General features: G+C 39.4%; 1 protein-coding gene and 1 long non-coding RNA gene across 2 annotated transcripts in view; one reads left to right on the forward strand and one right to left on the reverse strand.

Moving 5' to 3' along the window:
• Positions 1–21,771, reverse strand: part of LOC122562810 (septin-2) — a 140,922-nt gene extending 119,151 nt beyond the window's left edge. The window contains exons 1-3 of the mRNA XM_043716054.2: positions 21,654–21,771; positions 12,178–12,340; positions 9,960–10,011 (exon numbers count right to left, since the gene is read on the reverse strand). Coding sequence (XP_043571989.1) covers positions 9,960–9,980 — 21 coding nt within the window. The 5' untranslated portion in view covers positions 9,981–10,011; positions 12,178–12,340; positions 21,654–21,771. The remainder of the gene's footprint in view (positions 1–9,959; positions 10,012–12,177; positions 12,341–21,653) is intronic.
• LOC148145445 (uncharacterized) overlaps positions 21,604–21,777 on the forward strand; it is a 30,322-nt gene continuing 30,148 nt past the window's right edge. Inside the window, exon 1 of the long non-coding RNA XR_015761284.1 lies at positions 21,604–21,645. This is a non-coding gene — a long non-coding RNA (uncharacterized LOC148145445). The remainder of the gene's footprint in view (positions 21,646–21,777) is intronic.

The following is a 21,777-nucleotide window of genomic DNA, read 5'->3' on the forward strand; positions in this document are numbered from 1 at the left end:
ACAAACCCCTGCCATTTTTGCTCTACTGTCTTCCCTTCTAGGCTCTGCTTCCAGTTTATTTTCGTCAGTTCCTCTCTCATGCCCTCATAATTACCTTTAACTGTAACTGTATGTCTTTAAGGTTGACAAGATTTTCTTAACTCAAACTTCTCAATGACTGTGATATGCAAATATGTGGATCATAAGCATGGAAGAAAAACAGTCAAGTACATTTAAAACAATTTTGTTTGATTAAAACAAGGTCAAAACACTTTTGGTTGCTGTGCTGCAGCACTCCATGTTCCCTCAGTGATAAAACAAAACAAGCAGTCAGCATCATAATGAGCCCCGCAATGAATAGAAGACACCTTAGCAACAGCTAAAACAATTCTGAGCACAAGAAAACAGACATCCATCAAATTAACCATTTCAGTCTACGAAAATAACATGAATTAATACATCACAATATCTCTCTACACAAAATTAAAGGGTTTTCCCCAATTATTTGTCAAGGTCATAAATCTCAGATTGAGTAAAAGCACACACACTGTTTGATGGGGAGACAGTAAATCCAACAGTTTAGCCAGAGAAAACATTGCTACAGAGATAGAAAGATACAGGACTTGGAGACAAATCTGAACAAACAATTGCCCGCAATCACTTGTTAGATCACAAATAAGACAATAAATCAAAATTAGGGAGGAAATGAAAACTAGAGAAGTGTCACACAAAAAGAAATGTCGTCTATTGTGGATTAAAAGTGCAATACTCTCTTTCCTCTGCTCTCCCATCCCTAGTAGATCATTATCAGTTCATAACAAGACAAATTACTCTGCACAAATCAAAGTCAAGCCATGTAAACATGTACTGCTTCTAAATTTACAAGTTACAATGAACCTACACTCTACAAACACTGCTTTTATTGACATGACACTTTCGTTCCTCGATGTCAACAATACTGAAAGCTAACAGATGAACAACATTGGAGAAAAGCTCCTCTCCACACTTGCAGATATCTATCTGCCGTGGTTAGGCTGGTTCCCTGCTGAGTACAAATCTAGTGACCACTTTCTCAGATGTGATTAAGTTGAACAATTTAATTTTTTTTTAAGACTACTCCAGTGAATTTCTATTTTCTAAGAATGAATTCCCTGCAATTTCTATGGGGAATATATTATCTTTACAGCTCAGTATTCAAATTCAGGGTCAAGAACATTCAGGAACACAGACACCACTTCAAAATAAGCACTGACATTTGTTTAAGGATTGTTCAGTGTTAGGAAACAAAGCTTTTTTTTGGTGAAGAATTAATATTTATCAATATGCTACTGATTACATGTATATCTGCTTATAGTCATTGCATTGCTTGGATCCTCTGGCATGGATTGAGGATTGGCTGTCTGACAGAAGGCAGAGAGTTGGGATAAAAGATTCTTTTTCAGAATGGCAGCTGGTGACACGTGGTGTCCTGCAGGGTTCAGTGTTTGGGCCGCAGTTTTCACTTTATATATTAATGGATGAAATTCGCTGATGATACGAAGTTAGGCGGACAGGCAGGTAGTACTGAGGTGGTGGGCAGGCTGCAGAGAGATTTAGAGAGTTTAGGAGAGTGGTCCAGGCAATGGCTGATGAAATTCAACGTGAGCAAATGCGAGGTCTTGCACTTTAGAAAATAGAATACAGGCATGGACTATTTTCTAAACTGCAAGAAAATTCAGAAAGCCAAAGAAAAAGGGATCTGGGAGTGCTAGTCCAGGATTCTCTAAAGGTCGAGTCCATGGTTAAGAAAGCAAATGTAATGGCATCATTTATCTCAAGAGGGTTGGAATATAATGGCAGCAATGTGCTTCTCAAACATTATAAAGCTCTAGTTAGGCTCCATTTAGAATACTGTGTCCAATTTTGGACCCCACATCGCAGGAAGGACATACTGGTACTGGAGCGTGTCCAGCAGAGATTCACACAGATGATCCCTGGAATGGTAGGCCTAACATACGATGAATGGCTGAGGATCCTGGGATTGTATTCATTAGAGTTTAGAAGGTTGAGGGGAGATCTAGTAGAAACTTACAAGATAACGCATGGCTTAGAAAGATGGACGCTGGAAATTTGTTTTCGTTAGGTAGGGAGACTAGGACCTGTATGCACAGTCTTAGAATTAGAAGGGGTCAATTTAAAACGGAAATGAGAAGACATTTCTTCAGCCAAAGAGTGGTGGGCCTGTGGAATTCATGACCACAGAGCACAGTGGAAACTAGGAATTTCAATGTCTTCAAGGCAGAGATTGATAAGTTCTTGATCTCACAAGGAATTAAGGGCTACGGGGAGAGTGCGGGTAAATGGAGTTGAAATGCCCATCAGCCATGATTAAATGGCAGAGTGGACTTGATGAGCCGAATGGCCTTACTTCCACTCCTATGTCTTATGGTCTTATGTGGCCTATTCCCTTGAGCAAGATGCCCAACTTCACTACTTTGAAATTGTATAAATGGCTTTTCTGCTTTTGAGGTGATTGTCCCAATACCTGTGAACTTAGTTTTTCACCGTTTTACAACCAATTTACAACTTCTGACCATCCAGTACCATACAAACTAAGGTTACGGGAATCAAGCACAAATGAAATTTGGAAGTTTAGTTCCTTTTGTGGAGGATCACAAGATAATGATGGTTAATGGAGAACTTAAATGGTTAATTTTGTACTTAAGAGTTCTACAAAATATGAGATCCCAATTGTTTAGAAAAATTGCAAAAAATAGTTTGTTTTTAAAACTCAATGTATTAAAATGCAGCAAAAACACAATGCTTGTTTTAATTTTGTTATTGATCTTACTTCTTAATAAACTAATTTATAACTTTTCATCCAAGTCTTAGGAAACATTAGTTTGATCTTTATCAGTCAGGAGTGAAGTATGTACAGCAAAATCATATCTTTTTCAGTACACATCTTATGAAAGGGATTAACTATTTACCCTCTCATACATGTTTACCATTCTACACCACATAAACTATCATAGTCAAAATCAGATAGGAGAAGGGCTTCTACAGGGAAGTAGATCATATCTAAAGCTTATGCAAAATGCACGAGAGAATGGTCAGAGAACTGAAATGTTGTACATGCTTTTAAAATAAGGGAAAAAAGGTAAATCTGGTAATTACATGTCAGTTAGTTCAAATGCCTGGGAATGATACTAGAAACTCTGGAGAAAAATTAACAGCCACTTAGACAACCATGCACTGATTAAAGAGAGCTAGCATGAAGTTCAGAGCAAACTGCCTTTGAATTTTTTGTTGGAGTAACAAGAGAGGGTAAAATGTGTACATACTGGACATTCTATGTATGCTTTCTAAGAGTCCATACCAGATTTATCAGCAGGGATGCTTAGTTGCAGAGCAGAAACAAAAAAACACCTAAAAGGACGGAATTAAAAATCACACAATGTCAGATTATAATCCAACAGGTTTATTTGGAGCACTGTTCCCCCCATAACTATTTGATGAAGGAGCAGTGCTAAGAAAGCCAGCGCTTCCAAATAAACCTGTTGGACTATAACCTGGTGTTGTGAGATTTTTAACTTTGTCCACCCCAGTCCAACACCGGCTCCTCCACGTTAAGGGACAGAAAACAGAGGCCTGTGGTTCACAATCGCTCTAACTGTTTCGGTTCTTCTGCATGGGCCTCCAAGATCCATGCATGGCAGCAACATCCCAGATAAGAAGTCAATGCTGGGAACATCATTGGCATGCTGATCATCCTGCATGGACCTTCAGAGCAGCTGCACAGCCACTCAACTTAGAAGAAACTTAGTTGTGATAATTAGGTGTTCAGAGATTTGGAGGTTTATATAGTCTTCTCCAATATCTGGTACGAGACCCACTGTTTCTGATATACGGGGACTTGGGGGAGCAGTATTCAACTTGAGAAATTTGCAATCTGCCGCCAAACTTGCTCAGTCTCAGACTTCCTGCTTTTATTTCAAATCTCCAGCATTCTCAGCATTTTTCTTTGACAAAATTCCAAAGGAGGAAGATCTAGGAAGATTGCTCACTTTGAAGGGAATCTCTTAAGTTATCTCTGATAACCCTTTCCAACACTTTACCCACTCTGAAGAAAGGCTCACAGGTCTATAATTTCCAGGGTTGTCTCTACGCCCCTTCTTGAACAAAGGAACAACATTTGCTATTCTCCAGTCTTCTGGCACGATTCCTGTAGACAATGACGATATAAAGATCAAGGCCAAAAGCTTGGCAATCTCCTCCCTGGCTTCCCAGAGAATCTTGGAATAAATCCCATCTGGCCCAGGGACTTATCTATTTTTACACTTTCCAGAATTGCTAACACCTCCTCCTTGTGAACCTCAATCCCATCTAGTCGAGTAGTCTGTATCTCAGTATTCACCTCAACCACATTTTTTTCTCGAGTGTGAATACTGACGAAAAGTATTCATTTGCTGCTTCCCCGGTCTCCTCTGACTCCATGCACAGCTTCCCACTACTATCCTTGATTGGCCTAATCTTACTCTAGTCATTTTATTCTAATAGACCAATAAAAAGCCTTAGTGTTATTCTTGATCCTGCCTGACTCCTCTTAGCTCTCTCTTTAGGTCTTTCCTGACTAACCTGTAACTCTCAAGTGCCCTAAATGAACCATCACATTTCATCCTAACGTAAGCCGCCTTCTTCCTCTTGACAAGAGATTCAACTTCCTTAGTAAACCACAGCTCCCACGCTCGACAACTTCCTCCCTGCCTGACTGGTACATACTTATCAAGGACCCATAGTAACTGGTTTTATAAAACTCAATAAGGTCATCTCTCAGCCTCCTATGATCTAGGCAAAATAGCTCCAGCCAATTCAGCCTCTCATTTTAGTTCAAACCCTCCAACCCTGGCAACATCCTTGTAAATTCTTTCTGAACCCTTTTCTGAACCCTGTTACACAACATCCTTCCTACAGTAGGGAGGCCAGGATTGAATGCAGTAATCCAAAAGTAGACTAACCAATGTCCTATACAGCCAAAACATGACATCCCAACTCCTTTACTCAATGCACTGAACAATAAAGGCAAGCATACCAAATACCTTCTTCACCATGCTGTCTACTAAGATTAACTTTCAAAAATGAAATTAATTGGCTAAAGACTCAATCATAGCAAAATTGCAAAGGATATAGAAAGTAAAAGGAAGTAGATTAAATGGATTGAGTCTTGGTTAGCTCTTTTAAAAAGCAATGAAGTAGATGACCTTCTTCTGTATTGAACTATTCCATAGTTGTTACATGTCATTCTGCAGTAACGTGCATTTCATTAATGCAAATTCACTATAACACAATTGACAAATTGGGGCACTGTTCCTAAAGTGCAAGCTTTTAAAGTGTATTAGTTATAAAGCGATTCCAACCCCATTAGTTTAAATGGTTATTACTCAATTTTCTTCTGACACGAGAATGGACCTACCACGTTAAAGCAGAACTGACTGTATATTACTCCACTGTATACGGCTGGGAAATAAATAGAACGGACATAACCCACTGCAAGGAATACCAATGATAATACAGAGAGGCTTAGGCATAATATAACTTTATGGAAAGCAAGTCTTCACTTATTTTTGGCACTAAGTTAGCATTTGTCTATATCATACTACCCACACACTTTCAGCTTCTGAAACTGTTAAATGTTTGATTATGTGTCTTCATGTAATGCTATAAAGTGACAATGAAACAACACATGACACAGAAATTTTCCACCAACTTGGAAATTAAATAAAAACACAAAAGATATGATTTTAACTGTGGTTTACCAGAAAAGCTGAACACAATCCACTCATGTTTGATGTACCGTACAAACGTACTTTTTTCTCAAGAATGCTGTTACAATCATCCTGGGGAACCGTAAATCGAGATAACCAAATTTACCTCATGACTCCCAAAGAAATTACCAACAAAATTTTACTCTTTGTAACTTTTACTTTAACAGGAATCAGAAATAATGTAGTCACTCATGAATTAACGGGCAAAAAAAACTTTACATATTTCACTGATATTGCAAATTTCAGCTATTACAGCATTGTTTATATCTTTCATCAATTCATACACAGTTTGTAACTGATTCCCTGGATTGTCCTGAACCTGTTTAGCAAGGACCATTTTCACCGTGGGTAAACCAGCTGATGGGCTCCTGTGTTGCTCATTACCTGATCCAGAGGACATCAGCTGGTGAATTTTGCTCAGAAAATTTGCTCCATATGGGGCATCAAGATGCAAATTGGGAAAAAGGAAGACTTGTATTTTGTCTAGCTTTTTTCATGTCGTCAGCATGTGTGAAAGTACTTTAGAGTCAATGAAATACTTTAAATGTTGTTACTGCAATGTGCAAAGGCCAGTTTGGGGCTGTTTGGACAAGTAGTTATCAGAATTTGCTCACGAACATCAATAAGCTCCCTGCTCTCCTTTGAAGTAATGCTATTGGATCTTTTATACCCATCTGGTGGGGACAGGAGGATCTTGGTTTAACACCGCACCAAAAGTCAACACCTCTGACATACGTCAGCCCTAGACTTTTGTGCTCAAATCATGTAGAGAAAATGGAACATAAACTTCTGACTCATCAGTGCGACTATGAGCTATGGCTGACAAAGGAGAACACAAAGATAGTAATCCCAGTAACGATAATTTTAACATATAATTTACATATTTGGCAGTGATATATTGAGTACTACGTACCCAAAGGAATATTGAGTTTTTCACTGAAAATGCCAAAAGGTGGACATCATTTACAAAAATAAATTTCTGAACTAGTACTTTACATGTTGCAATATCTTCTATAATATATTTTGTCCCAAGATATAAATTCAACATATTAACACAGACAACTGAATTCATGAAAGCAGAGTTTATCCTGAAGACTACTGCACACATTAGGGCAGATGATCAAAGGTCCTCAGATTCCTATCACACAATGTCGGGAACCTCAGTGAATAGTGAGAATGTTTGGGTGGAACTGCTCTCTTCCAGTGAAGATTTAAGCCTTATATCTCATTGTAGAGTTACTAATTGCTCCAAAACCAAGCAATTTGGTTGATCAAATGTGTAGCTACTGTTGTAATGCAAATTTCACTTTAAACAGTCAATACAACAAAGATACAAATTAAACAAACACACGAGAGGATATTGCTTGTGGATGACAATTTGTAGCTATATAGCTCTACAATTTGATCTCCTTTATTTATACAGTGTAGGTCAGGAGTCCTACTCCCAACAGCTTTTACATTTATCTTCAACAATACACATTTCTACAAATTCACTACCCTGGGATCACAATAGTCCGATGGTATAGCTCTCCAGAATAACATTCTATCTGACCAAAACCAAACACCAAATTCACTACTTGGTCACTCTTGGTATATCACCTAACCTTTGAATATTTCCAAACTACTTTCACAGCCTACCCAACATCAGACTTCTTTTAGCTCACTCAAACAGTGCCTCGGAGCTCCAGCATCTATATGTTAACTCTCTTCTGCTTCCAGCTTTTTGTGCCAATCAACTAAGAAACTGTCATATATTATCTTTTTCTTGTTGATACTGCCTCCAACTCAAGAGTTGCTTAAATCGTATGGACAACTAGTTTCTGTCCCAGAAAATTAAACTGCATTTTTCTTAAAAAGATAAACAAATATGCTTAAAAACATTACACATTCCACAGACACGTTTTAAAAACTGCAAATTTCCTTACTGTTCTTCTTCTTCTAGCTTAATGGTTGTCACAACGTATAACCAATTTCACAGTAGTGAAAGGAAGCTGTTTGTGGTAAAATGGAAAAGGACCTGAAGAATCTATGTGAGGCCAGCTCGGCAAATGCAAGGTAAAGAATGATTGGACAAAGCCCAAACAATATGGGCCTCTTATGATTCACAATCTGAAGCTCTGCTCATAAATAGATTTTTATTTATTTATCCAGGATTTGTTACTGAATGCCTTTGAGATGGAAAGAATAACAAAATTCACTCATCAAGTCAAGAATTGAGAAATGATCCATGCACTGCAGCTGCTGAGCATAATTTAGAACTAGTTTATGGAGGCGATTGTTGATTTGACTGTGATACTTGAACGACAATGATGCAATGACTTCCATTCCTAGAGGTTACATAGGGGTTCCTTCCGTTGGAATTCTCAACAATGAATGGAAGCCTGAATAACACTGAATTTGCAAATTTCTATGAAAAAACAACCTTTCAAAAGGCTCCGAGTACATCAAGAAATGTCAGTTATTTAACTTCACAGTAAAACTACATAATGCTCTACAGAAAAAGAGGAATCTTAGACAAAAAGTAGGTTTAAAAATGGTCATTAATCATGTCAGCTCAAACAAGAACAATTTAAGAGAAGCTAATTGTGTGCACTGTTGAATGAACCTGATTAATCTGAATTAATTCTTCTAGAAGCTCATTCCACAGTTGCTGCTACATTATCCAGATTGGACACAGCTTCGCATCAGACTCCTATGGGATCTTATAATGGGCTTACTATTGCTCAGAAATCTTGTGTATTGTTTGCAATAGACATTTTTCAGTGAAGCAGAGGTGATCAAGTGTTTTATAATAGAAAAGATGCAAAGAATATAGCAGAGAGGACAGAGTAAATACTGGCGAGTGTTTGGGTGACAGCTCTACAATACACCCCATTCGGTCCATAAGCTTGACTAAAGTTCTGGTGGTCTATCATTTCAATTCTCTGCCTTACTCTAATGCTGATATTTCTGTCCTCTGCCAAGTGCTTTGTCCTTGTGCAGTTCAACACAGACATGGGAGCAGCACTCCTCCTCTTGATTAGGCACTTAATCTTCCAGACTCAGCATTGTGTTTAACAGTTTCACAACCTATCAGGTCCATTTTGCTTCTCTTCTGTGGTTTGCTTCAATTTTTCCTCTTATTATATTTACTGACGTCCTCCACAGAGGAAGCGGCAGGGAGTGGTGATGGAGGAGAAGGTAAAAAGCCAGGGGGCAGTTTGCAGAAACAAGCTCCCCACCTCTCTGCTCCTTCTTCCCTCCCAACAGTCCCTGTTCTCCCCGCCCACATGTTTAAACAGGGCATAGAGTGCATATGCACTCTTATCAGCAAACATAGCTGTCCTCGAAATACAGTGTGAACCTTTATGGAAATGTATCTCTCTCTACAGATGCTGCCTAACCTGCTCAGAATTTCCAGTTATGTTTTTTTTAAAATATAGAGGGGATTGGATTCAGATTCATAATACAGAAGAGTACATGGAACCAGTGCACACTTGCACTGAGTGATAATTAATCCAAAATGTCAACAAGGTCTATTTATTCTGTTTGTGATGTTTGAACAAATAAAATGGTGTCTCATCTTAGATCAGTTTTAGATAAAGCATATCCTAAACATTAATTTTAGGGAATCAAGGATAGATTCCAGCTCTTCCTTCACATTCTTTTGTTTGTTAGAAAATAGTTAACAATAAGATAAATCAAATAGAAATTGGCCATGTGGATGCGCAATTCAGAGTTCAATTTTTATCGTACGATAATCTGTTATGGGAGCAGACCCATCATCTCTCTCCCATTAACCCAGAATTGGAATACAAACCTCTATCTCCCTAAATGAAGTGGTTAAGCACAAGAATGACTTGACAATACATGTCTTTCCTCCTGTTATATGCGACATTAAACTCAAGACCATTATTTATAATATGCCATCTGCCCCAACCTTTCCTGTTATGCTGTCTGCATATCATAAACTGACAACTAAACTAACTGTAATCCCCTCACATGCAAACAACAAGCACATCTGCCAAACTATGTCACATTAACACAGTGCAATGATCATTGATATCATTCTTCAGTAGTCACCCCAGACCATTTAACACAAAAATAATTCACTGTTCAACATTGAAATTATTACTGTTTTCTTCCAGAATCAGGGTGGGAAGTGCAATTATATAGCTACACAGTAAACTAACTCACCTTTGCCTTTTCGGTTGACATATTGGCTGTTAATTTCAGAGATTACCACAACCTGCACGAAAAATAAAATACAAATAAAAAATAAAAGCACGTAAGATATTAAGAGATAGATCAAGGATCTCAGCATTTATAAAATGGATTGGGCACATCTTCAGGATAGAGCATAGCAAATTAGAGTCACATGGCAATTTCTGAATTAATTACATGTTTAGACACCATGTTATTTCCGATTCAGTACAAACTATGGTACAATTTAATCACTAACAGCTATAGGTCAAAGCACAGAAATGGAACTGATAGCCACTCAGTTCATCAAATGCACCAGTTGTGCTCCAAAATTAAAACTTCTGCTCAGAACCACTATTAGAGCTGTAATAAAAGCACATCTCAGCATATTCTGGCCTGGGATGAGGCACTCAAAACTACTACAGGAACATTAGGCAAGACCTTACCACAGCACTAAAGCTCAGGATATATATTATAACTGAGCTAGCAGAGAGAAACAGAACATTTCTCATTGCAGATTTGGCATAAATGTCAGATTATGTTCTTTGACTTGAATATGTAGTCATTGCTGAATGATATTACCGCTAATGTTTTGACATAACCTTTAGTACTAGCATGACTAACTGCCTCACCTCCTTAAATTAATAGGTTGGTGATTTTTTCCATTCTTTGCACAGATAACCACATGCAGATGAATCAGGTAGAATAATATCAACTTGAGATTTAATTTTGTCCTTTACTTTACCTTGAAGATTATATCTTGTTGCATATCAGCTAATATATTCTTTATCATAAGCAAATACAGGGTATTTTGAGAAGCTGGTCACAGCACAGAACACCTGCTGCATTCTCAGACTGTGAAAAGCACAGGAGGCTCTATAACGGACAGGTTTGTGATTCTGTAAAACACGCTTTCCACGCTAGTCTAGCTCCACAACCAACCTGGAATTCCCACGTTACACAGCATACTAGAAATAAAAAACACTTAATTTTTTTCATTCCTGACAACTGCTAAGTTGGTGCAAAATCCCACTAGCTATCTCACGTGTAAGATAAAGCTCCACAACTATCTGAGGAAGGAACAGCGCTGAAAGCTAGTACTTCCAAATAAACCTGTTGGACTATAACCTGGTGTGCGATTTATAACTTTGTCCACCCTCCATCCAACACCAGCACCTCCACATCATCTCAGCAGACTAACAAGGCTTATGGGAATGAAATAGTTGCAACAGTTCAGTGGATTAGTTGGCAGTTTGGTGCATGGACACAATTAGAGAGAGTCTACAGTACCCTGTGCCCACGAAATCATGAATGGTAAATTCACCTATCCATACCTAAAAATAACAAAAGTTAACAACTGTGGGCCAAATCGCATATCCATGATTTTTAACCTATTTTTAATGAGCTCCACACTCGCGAATTTTATTATTCACAGGGAATTCTCCAGAACAGAACCACTGCAGATAGAGAGGAATGACTGCATATAATATTTCCACTACATAATGTTTCATATTTCACATATATATGCTTTAGAGAACACTACACTGTTTAATGTGAGGCTCTGTCAGTAATTGCCTAGTGCAATCTCCAAACTAATCACGCTATTGGAGTTCCAAGGTTCAGTGGGTTTCACCATCACGTAGTGCTCATTCACAGCATAGATGCACTTAAACAACTGTCATTTTCTTTTACAATACATTCCACAAAATTGTCCTGAGGCATTTCATAGACAACACTTTCACAGCAAAAACTATAAATTGCCTCATTTTAAACGTGATGGGGAAATTTAAAAAAAATTAAGTGCTTCTTACACAATGTTATGCAATGACTAAGTTCAGTCTTCAGGTGAAGCTGGGTTAGAGAGCAGGGAAAGTTGAATTGGAGTGCAGATGTAATTCAATCTCTATTTTAAGTGACACATGCTGTGCCTAGGTTTATGTCTCCTTTACAAATCTCTATGCCCATATTTGTAGCAGCAGCTGACTCTAAACTTGTCACATGATAATTCCGGGTAGCACTTGGAGCAGCAATCTCAACCCAGGGACAGAGCTGGGACAAGGGAGAAACAACCGAATCACAATCTCAAAAGCTTTTTAATTGGTTTATTTATAATTTGTGGTCACAAAGTAATAAAACATGCAAGCAGACAATTTTTTTTTCAAAAATAGATTAGCCTGGTAAAGTTCTTCCCATTTATAAGATTTTCCTGTACCTCTGATACTTTGTTGTTCACTGCAAAGACTGAAGCAAAGCTTTCCAGTTGATTGATTAATGTTCTGTGGTAGTTAACAGATTTCAGACAGCTTTTAGGTCCAATTCCCAAGCGTTAGCGAGTTAAGCGACAGAAATCAGGCTACTCAGTTGGCCTCAGCAACCTTGCAGTAGAGAAAAAAGAAAAAAAATACAGTTAGTTACTACTACTGATGACTTACATGTAGACATACTGTTACTGGGGTCCTACCACATACACAAATCGACTGGTAGAAATTCATTTTTGGTGGTAGCATACATTTTGGGTTACTGTATAAGTTCATGTAGACCAACAGTTGCACTTCCCACCCACTACTTTGTTTCTCTTAACTGAATATCACACAAGCTGAATAACTGGAGACCCATCTAATATCTGAAGTCAAATATTATCTTAAACAAATAAGAAAACAATTTCTGCCCAATGGTAGAGAAAAGCATGCTTAATTATATTTTAAGTATTAAAATTTTTGAAAGAAGAAATATCCACAGTCACATTCAGTTTTTCTGAAGAACCAACACATACAATATATCCAGAGCATTTCTCTTCTATACTGAGGCCAGCATACACTTTCAAATGTGTTTGAATGTTTATGCCAAAGCAGTCCTGAAAAACGCAACTATTTTCCCAGGACTAATAGTTGCATTCCTGCATTAAAATGAATAACAAAACCTGTGTTGTCCCATAATGTCATCCTGAGAAACAACACAGCGGAGACCTGGAAGCCAGCCCACTAGAATTCAGGTAGCTAAGCGACAGAGTTATACATTTTAAGAAGCATTTAACATCTACTGCAAAATAGCAATCATTATGTAACATTCCCATATCCTGGTACTTTTAACCATCAAATGCTGACACTCATGCTTATACACTTCATGGGTCACAAGCAAGGTGCCACCATGAGGTGAACGGCTGCCAAAGAGAACTGTCACCTAGCATTAAAAGTCTTCAGAATCAGCTATGCCATTAAGTGCAGCACTGTGGTATACAGATAAATCACTGGTTTGTCACATCACTAAACAGCTTCATACCATTTACTGGCTTCCAAGGTCCCCAACTCAGTTAGTTCAGAAAGAAACTTTAACTGAGAATAGCACCACTAAGATTACAGTATAGAGTCAAGCTTTGCCAAGAGTCCACTATATCTGTACGTACTTGTTTGCTCTTTAACAGGAATTAATGAATTTTATGCCATTTCCCTGCTCTTCCCTTGACTTCTTCAAAGCTCTGCCTTTTCAAAAACGAATTCCTTTTTAAACAATATTATTAGTCTCGGCTCAACGCTTGTGGTGAAGCATTTATGCTCTAATAAGCAACTGCCTCAGTGTTCCTTCTGACACACAACTCTCATTCCATTTGCAATTCTGAGCTTTGCCCAAATTTTATTTGCCAACCTGTGGAAACAAGTTTGTATTATTCCTTTCCTTAAAAATGCTCACAAATTTGAAAAACTTTGATTACAAATTTAACATTCTCTGTTCCCATTTATCGTCTTTCTTCCAGTATCATTAACAATGTATCATCATTTGAAGGATATTAGGATGACTTAATGTGCTGCCTAGAACGCAGTAAAAGAAATAATTTGCATTTACATAACAACTTTCACAATCTCAGGATGTTCAAGAGTCAAATTAAGTATTTGTGAATCATTGTCATTATTGTAATGCAGGGAAACACAGTGTCCAATGTGCACACAGTGATGTAGATAATTTGTTTTCATGACATTGGTCAAATCAATGAACAGTCCTTCAGTTTAAAATCTTATCCAAAAGACAGCATGTACCTCATTATTGCATTAATGTATCTGCCAAGATGAGTTTGAGAGAGTCAATGCACTGCCTTTAAACAAAACAGAATCTTAACAAAAGAAATTATCCCAGTACAATGTCAATGCTTGGAAAATTACACCAATTAAGTTAGATATGACCTATTCATAACAAACCCTTACTCTTAATTTCTAGTTAGGCCACACATTCTACAATTCACTAATTTCAGTCTATAATACAGACTCCAGAAGAACCCAATACATGGTTAAGACAAACTTCAGTCTTGCCCTTTACCTCTTTGTCGAATAGCAATGTAAGGTTTGTTTTTGCTACTCTCCAGTAGAATTGCTGGCTTAAAAAGTTTTTTTTTGAGAATCATGGTTAACTATGCTGTCATTGTTTGTCCTTACCCCTTATTGACTGAATAATAAATTAAATGTGTTTACCTACCAGATGCTCTTCCAAAATAAAGTTAACGAAACAACTGTGGTTGTTAAAATTCAATAAAAGCAATTTTGAAACATCAAAACAAAAACTCAGATTTCAACTATATTGCACAATGGAGTGAGATCCCACATTCAAGCGCTCAGCTCCCAAAGGGGTGCAAACCACAAATGTACAAACGCATAAAAAGGAGCAATGGGGAAAAAAGAGATAAGACTTAACTACATCTGCTTTGTATTCACAAAGTAATCTAACAATGGGATTTTGCAACAAGATACACAAGATGTTCAAAACATTATGGGAATAGAAACAATTACATTTCCAACAAATAAAATTTTATATAATTAAAATTCAAACATTTCATGAAGATTGAAACGCAACATCAAAACTATCTCTTGCCCATCTCTCACCTCTATAATTTATTTTAATTTTATTTGAAATCCAGTAACTGCAGATTATAGATCATGAGAGCGCTTTTAGGAACTCAAGTCACTTCAGATGCCCATTATTTTTTAATTTTAACTCACGGAATGTGGTTATTATTGACTACGTCATCTTCCCTGCTTACCTTCAGAAGATAGTATTGGCTGAATGGCCTGAAGATAGCAGCTCATGTTCTACTAATTCAAATTATGACTATCTTATTGCTTTTTTTTATATACACTGTTCGGAAATGAGCTTTGGTGGCGAGCTGTTTTTTATTGTCTGCCCCTAATTGCCCTTGAGGTGGTGGCGACGAGCTGCCTTTTTGAACGGCTGCAGTCCATGAGTTGTAGGTAAATCCACAATGCACATTAGGGAGGGAATTCTAGGATTTTCACCCAAGGATAATGAAGAAATAGTGATATATTCTGAGTCAAGATAGTGAGTAGCTTAGAGAGGAACCTGCAGGTGTATCCAATGCCCTTGTCCTTCTAGATAGAAATGACAATGTGTTTGGAAGGTGCGGCCTTAGGATGTTTTGTGAATTTCTGCAGTGCATCTTGTAGATAGTACACATTGCTGCTACTGAACACTAATGGTGGAGGGGGTAGATGATGGTGCCTATGCTGCCAAATAAGGAGGCTGCTTTGTCTTTGATGGCATCAAGCTTCCCAAGTGTTGTTAAAACTGCACCCATTCAAACAAGTGGGGAGTATTTCATCACACTCCTGACTTGTGCCTTATAGGCAGGCTTTGCAGGGTCAAGTGGTGAGTTAATATTCCTAGCCTCTGACCCACTCTTGCACATATGGTGAGTCCAGTTGGTTTTTCTCAATGGCAACACCAAGGATATTGATCACCATTGACTATCAAGGGGCAGTGGTTAGATTTTCTCTTATTGGATATTCTCATTGCCTGGCATTTGTGTGGAGCAAACATTATTTGCTACTTTTCCATCCAAACCAGCTGTTGTCCAAATCTTGTTGCATTTGAATATGGACTGCTTCAGTAGCTGAGGAGTTGTGAATGGTACTGAACATTGTGCAATCAAACATCCCCATTTCTGACTTTATGATGGAGGTAAGGTCATTGATGGTTGGACCAAGAACTTTACCCTGAGGAACTCCTGCAGAGGTTTCCTGCAGCTGAGATAACTAATATCCAACAAACACAACCATTTTCCTAAGTGCCCCAGTAAGACACCAACCAGGAGCAAATTTCTCCCAACCCACTGACTCCAGTTTTGCTGAGACTCCTTGATGCCACACTCAGTCAAATATAACCTTTTCTGACAAGGGCTGTCACTCTCACCCTTGCTCTGGAATTCATCTCTTTTGCCCATGTTTGCCCAAGGCTATAATGAGGTCAGGAGCAGAGTAACCCTGACAGAACCCAAACTAGCCATCACTGAGCAAGTTATTGTTAAGCAGGTGCTGCTTGATAGCACTGCTGATAACACCTTCCATCATTTGCCTGATGATTTGAGAGTAGACTGAGGAGGCAGTAATTGGTCAGGTTGGATTTGTCCTGTTTTTTTGAGAACAGGATATATCTGGGCAATTTTCCACATTGTAAATGCTAGTATTGCTTATTTCTATATCCCTTGCTTTCATTAGTACCTAGAAATCAATCTCTGTCCTGACATATCCAATGACTCTAAGCTTTCAAATGCCTTTGCTGAGAGAATTCCAAAAGATTCTAACCCCTCAGTGAAGAAATTCTTCCTTATCTCGGTTCAAAATAGCTTGCCCCTTATTCTGAGACAGTGTTCCCTGGTTCTGGAACACCATAGTTTGGGAGACATCCTTTCTGCAGCCATCCTGTGCAGTCCTTTAAGAATTTTGCAAGTTTCAATTAGATTACTTCTCATTCTGCTGAACTCCAGAGCATCAAGACCCAGTGTCTTCAATATCTCTTTAGAGGACAGGCCTACAAACCCAAACATTAGTATGGTGAACTTCCATTGTGCTCCCTCTAAGGAGGACATACCCTTGAGTAAAGAGACCAAATCATCTCTCGACATTCTGGACGCATTTCACCAGTGCTCTATTCAATTGTAGCTCCAAGTCCTGTAGCAATAGAGGCCTTTGTACCACCTGCCTTCCTAATTGTGTGATGCACAAGTAGATTAGTTCCGTGATTTACAAATGAGGACATCCAGGTCACATTGGATATTAAAGCTTGCCAACCCCCTCTCATTTATGAGATGTTCTGCATATCAGTTAATTCTGCCCAAATTTCTCAATGATACAATAAAAATAAATCTCATTCAGTCAAATTGCCAGGGGTTCACCCACAAATGTGTGTTAAGCAGAGCTTCAGGACAACATTCCTGTGATACTTGATTTGCCCGACAAACACCATCTACCAAAAATCAGGAAAACATATTGATACATATTGAAGAAGGGCTTATGCCCGAAACGTCGATTTTCCTGTTCCTTGGATGCTGCCTGACCTGCTGCGCTTTTCCAGCAACACATTTTCAGCTCTGATACAATAAATAGGCTAGGATTTAAACTTTTCTGAGATGAATACTAATTTATCACAGTCAATGAGACAAAAGTGACAGAATCAGTTTCACATTGCTTAGATGGATACAAAATTACACTTTTGAACTGGGTTATTTGCCTCTTTTCCAAAAACTGAACATTAAGACTCTCATATTTCTGAGCCACTTGCCATACTTAGAATATTTTAGATGACGTGAACGTCAGACAACAGGAACTCATTCTCCAGTAAACTCTAGCCTCACTCAACACATTGTCAACTGTACAAATTCAGCCTGACCTAATCTGAACCATCAGAGCTCAGTGAGCATAGAAGATATAGGGATAACAATAAAATATTATGTAATATTTACTGAAGTAATCTGGATTAACCAAACCCTACAGTGCAATGTCAGCTAATGGTTCAACAGAGAAGTGAACCACCGTGACACCTTCCATACACTACAAACAAGATACCTACAAGTGTGTTGGCAAGTCTCTGTTAAAGTACTTGACCTTAGCCTGGAAAGTAGTTGGATTGAAATCTGGCCCAGTGCCCCTGCACACTAAAAGGGAATGATGTGGCAAGGAATCTACTCCCAATCACAATCTACTGATTCCACCTGGCAAGTGCAAGATTAAGAGTTAAATTATGATATCTGTCAATGGTGGGATAGCATGCTGACAGATCAAGAAAGGCAGATCGAGAAAGAATAGCCACTGATGCAATGCATTGGTGAACTATTCACAGACAAAGGTCACAACCTTCAGAACAGAATATTTGGAGCAATAGATAATAGATTGCAAATAGCTGCTATGAATCAAAAAATCCTACCCAATTCAAAACAAATAAAGTAAGTCAATAATCATACAATGCATTCCTGTGCAGCTTAATTTATTTTGGTTTGAAAATATTTTGCTTATATAAAAACATACAAGCATTAAGGAAAACAATATCTTTACCATAGAAAACATAGATATAATTATTTTCTACATTACATGGAACCACCTTATTTTTTGGGTTTTTTTTTCTGACTAGAGGTTTCCACATTATATGTCTCCAAGTCCTCCATTTCTTCCTCTCACACTGTCCCAAACAGTACCCTTCCACTGAAACTCTCATCTGCCTGGCTGAACTGGTCCTCAACTTCAACTTCTCCTTCCAATCCTCTCACTTCCTCCAAACAAAAGGGGTAGCCATGGGCACCACATGGGACCAAGCTATGCCTGCCTATTTGTTGGATATGAGGAACAGTCCATCTTACACAGTTACACCAACACCACCCCCAACTGTTCCTCCGCTACATCGATGACCGTATCGGTGCCGCCTCATGCTCCAACAAGGAGGTTGAACAGTACATCAACTTTACCAACACCTTCTACCAGACCTCAAATTCACCTGGACCATCTTGGAAACCTCCCTCCCCTTCGTGGACCTCTCCATCACAATCTCTGGTGACTGACTAACCACAGACATATAGTACAAGCCCACCGACTCCCACAGCTACCTTGGCTGCACCTCCTCCCACCCTACCTCCTGTAAAAACGCAATCCCTTATTCCCAATTCCTCTGCCTCCACCGCATCTGTTCCCCAAATAACAAATTCCACCTCAAAGTCTCAGTTGCCCCCCCCCCATTCCACGATTACAACTTCCCTTCCCACATGGTTGAAGATGCTCTCCAGTGCATCACCTCCACTTCATGCACCACCACCCTTAAACCCCACCCCTCCCATCAAAATGAGGACAGAACCCCCCGCCCCCTGTGCTCACCTTTCAGCCCACAAACCTCTACATACAACACATCATCCTTCACCACTTCCACCACCTCCAAACAGACCCCACCACCACAGACATATTTCCCTCCCCATCCCTATCAGTGCTCCGAAAAGACCATTCCCTCCACGACTCCCTCATCAGATCCACACCCCCCACTGGCCCACACCCCACTCCTGGCACCTTTCCCTTCCACCATAGGAAGTGCAAAACCTGTGCCCACACCACTCGCCTCACCTCTGTCCAAGGCCCCAAGGGATCCTTCCACATCCGTGAGAAATTTACCTGTACCACTACCAATGTCATCTACTACATCCGTTGCAACCAGTGTGGCCTCCTCTACATTGGGGAGACAGGACACCTTCTGGCAGATGGTTTCGGTGAACATCTCTGGGACACCCGCACCCACCACCCCGTGGCTGAACACTTCAACTCCCCCACCCACTCTGTCAAGGACGTACAGGCCCTGGGACTCCTCCACCGCCAAATCATTACCATCTGATGCCTGGAGGAGGAACACCTCATATTCCACCTTGGGACCCTGCAACCACATGGGATAAATATGGATTCCAGCAGCTTCCCCATTTCTCCTTCCCCCACATTATCCCAGTCCCAAGCCTCCAATTCAGCACAACCCTCCAAACTTGTCCATCACTCCCCCTCTGACCTATCACCTTCTCCCTCACCTTCATCCACCTATCACTATCTGAGCTACCTTCCCCTATACCCACCCCCTCCCGTTTATCTCTCAACCCCGATCCACAAGCCTCATTCCTGATAAAGAGCTTATGCCCGAAACATTGATTCTCCTGCTCTTTGGATGCTGCCTGACCTGCTGTGCTTTTCCAGCACCACACTCTCAACTCTGATCTCCAGTCCTTATTTTCTCCTGGTTAATTTCCACATTATATCTAATGCATTCACTGCAGAAAGACCGAACCAAACTTATAGCCTACAACCAGCCTAGCACAATATGGTCCATCAACTAAATTGTGTACAGCTTCTTCTTGAGATTTTCTGATTATGCTTTTGAAGTTTATTCAAAGTTCACTTTACAGCAAGAAGAAAACAAAAGTAGTAAGTCAAAATCAAAGCCAAATGTTCAACTCATTTTGATCTTAACATTCCTTGTCCTGCAACAAAGGTGCAAATTATTGATGAAACATTTTGATCGTTACCTAAAATGAGGGTTGTCGAAAATATGGTTCCAGATTAAAATTTGACTGCTTCCTCACAGCTTTGCTGCATTACATCTGCTACTGAAAAGCCAGATTTTCTCAACAGTTTGTGATACCTGCACATACTAACAAGTCGCATTTATACACTACCCTTCACTTCATGTCCAAAGGTTCATTACAGGAAAGAGTTGAACATCAGAACTTAGGAAATGGATAATAACTCAAATTCTGAATATGTTTTCTGAAGATTTTCAAAAAATAAGAGTCACAACAAAGAGAAATCAACATTAATAAGAGGAAGATCTGCACCCTGGATGGGTCAGTTAAAACCTCTACCATTGCTCAAAGTGGAGGAATGCACAATGGATTAGAGTAAATAAGGGGAGAAACAGGGAGAGAAAATCTCCATAGATATTTAAAAAACAAGTGTGAAAATTTTGAAATCAAATGCTGTAGTCTGGAAACCAGAGGTATACACACAGGAATGTGTATGCAGATCAGGGTGCAAACAGCAGAATTCCAAATGGGTTCAAGTTCATGTAGGGTGGAGCTCAGAAAACAACAATGGATGGCTGTCAATGGAGAAACTGTTCCTTTATGTGACAAAGGACCGGTCTTGACTGAGGTAGGGAGAATAGACTGCTCATCATCTGGAAATGGAAGTCAGCAATCTATCTCAAGTACCTGCACTGTTAAGACATGCATGAGACATCTACAATATATAAACAATGCCCTATAAATGGAGTTCTTTCTTTCAAATGGATGAGAGTTGGCAGTCTGAGCAAACAGGATAGGACACCATTAAAATTAGCACCAAAGGTGCACATTGAAGGGAAGAGGTTTAGTTCGGCCTTGCTGCAGTTGAGTTCCAGAATTTGATGTCGAACTAGCAGTCGGGAACAGTGACAGTTGAGCTAAATCGGATTTATCATTAGCCTCGCGTAATGCAAACACCAACACAAAGGGGTACAGAGATGATTACAATGTCGTTCAAGCTGATAGAAGGGGTAATGTTGATTGTTTGGGATAGACAGGAGTGGAATGAGGCAAGAGTGGTGATATAGAGGGAACCCATAAGAGAGAGGCGTTGGAAGGATGAAGTTATTAGAAACTTCTTTGTCTCACGCTAATCTATAGTTTCTCTTTTCCATTCCTCACCTTAAGCCTTTCTTTCTTACGTTAGGTATTTCCTCCCTCACTTCCTCTACTTCCCCACCCATCCCTCGGTATTCCAAGCCCTCCCACATTCCTCTCTCAGGCGGGTAGATTCTTTATCCCGGACCTCCCAATGTAGCCTTCGGCCGTCCCTGTCACGGCCTCAGGGTAACTCCGCTCCCTCGCAACCGACGACGCTACAAGGTACATACCCAACAGGTAAGCCAGTGCCCCCGGCTTTATATAACTCGTTTCCCTGAGGCCGCACAATAACCTCACTCGGAATAAGGAGCCAGATTCTGGGACACACAGCTGATATCCCGTCAGGCACTGCGC

The sequence above is a fragment of the Chiloscyllium plagiosum genome, unplaced genomic scaffold (genome assembly GCF_037043375.1).
Source record: "Chiloscyllium plagiosum isolate Xiang-an unplaced genomic scaffold, Cpla_swu_hap1 HiC_scaffold_24, whole genome shotgun sequence".
Lineage (NCBI taxonomy): Eukaryota > Metazoa > Chordata > Chondrichthyes > Orectolobiformes > Hemiscylliidae > Chiloscyllium > Chiloscyllium plagiosum.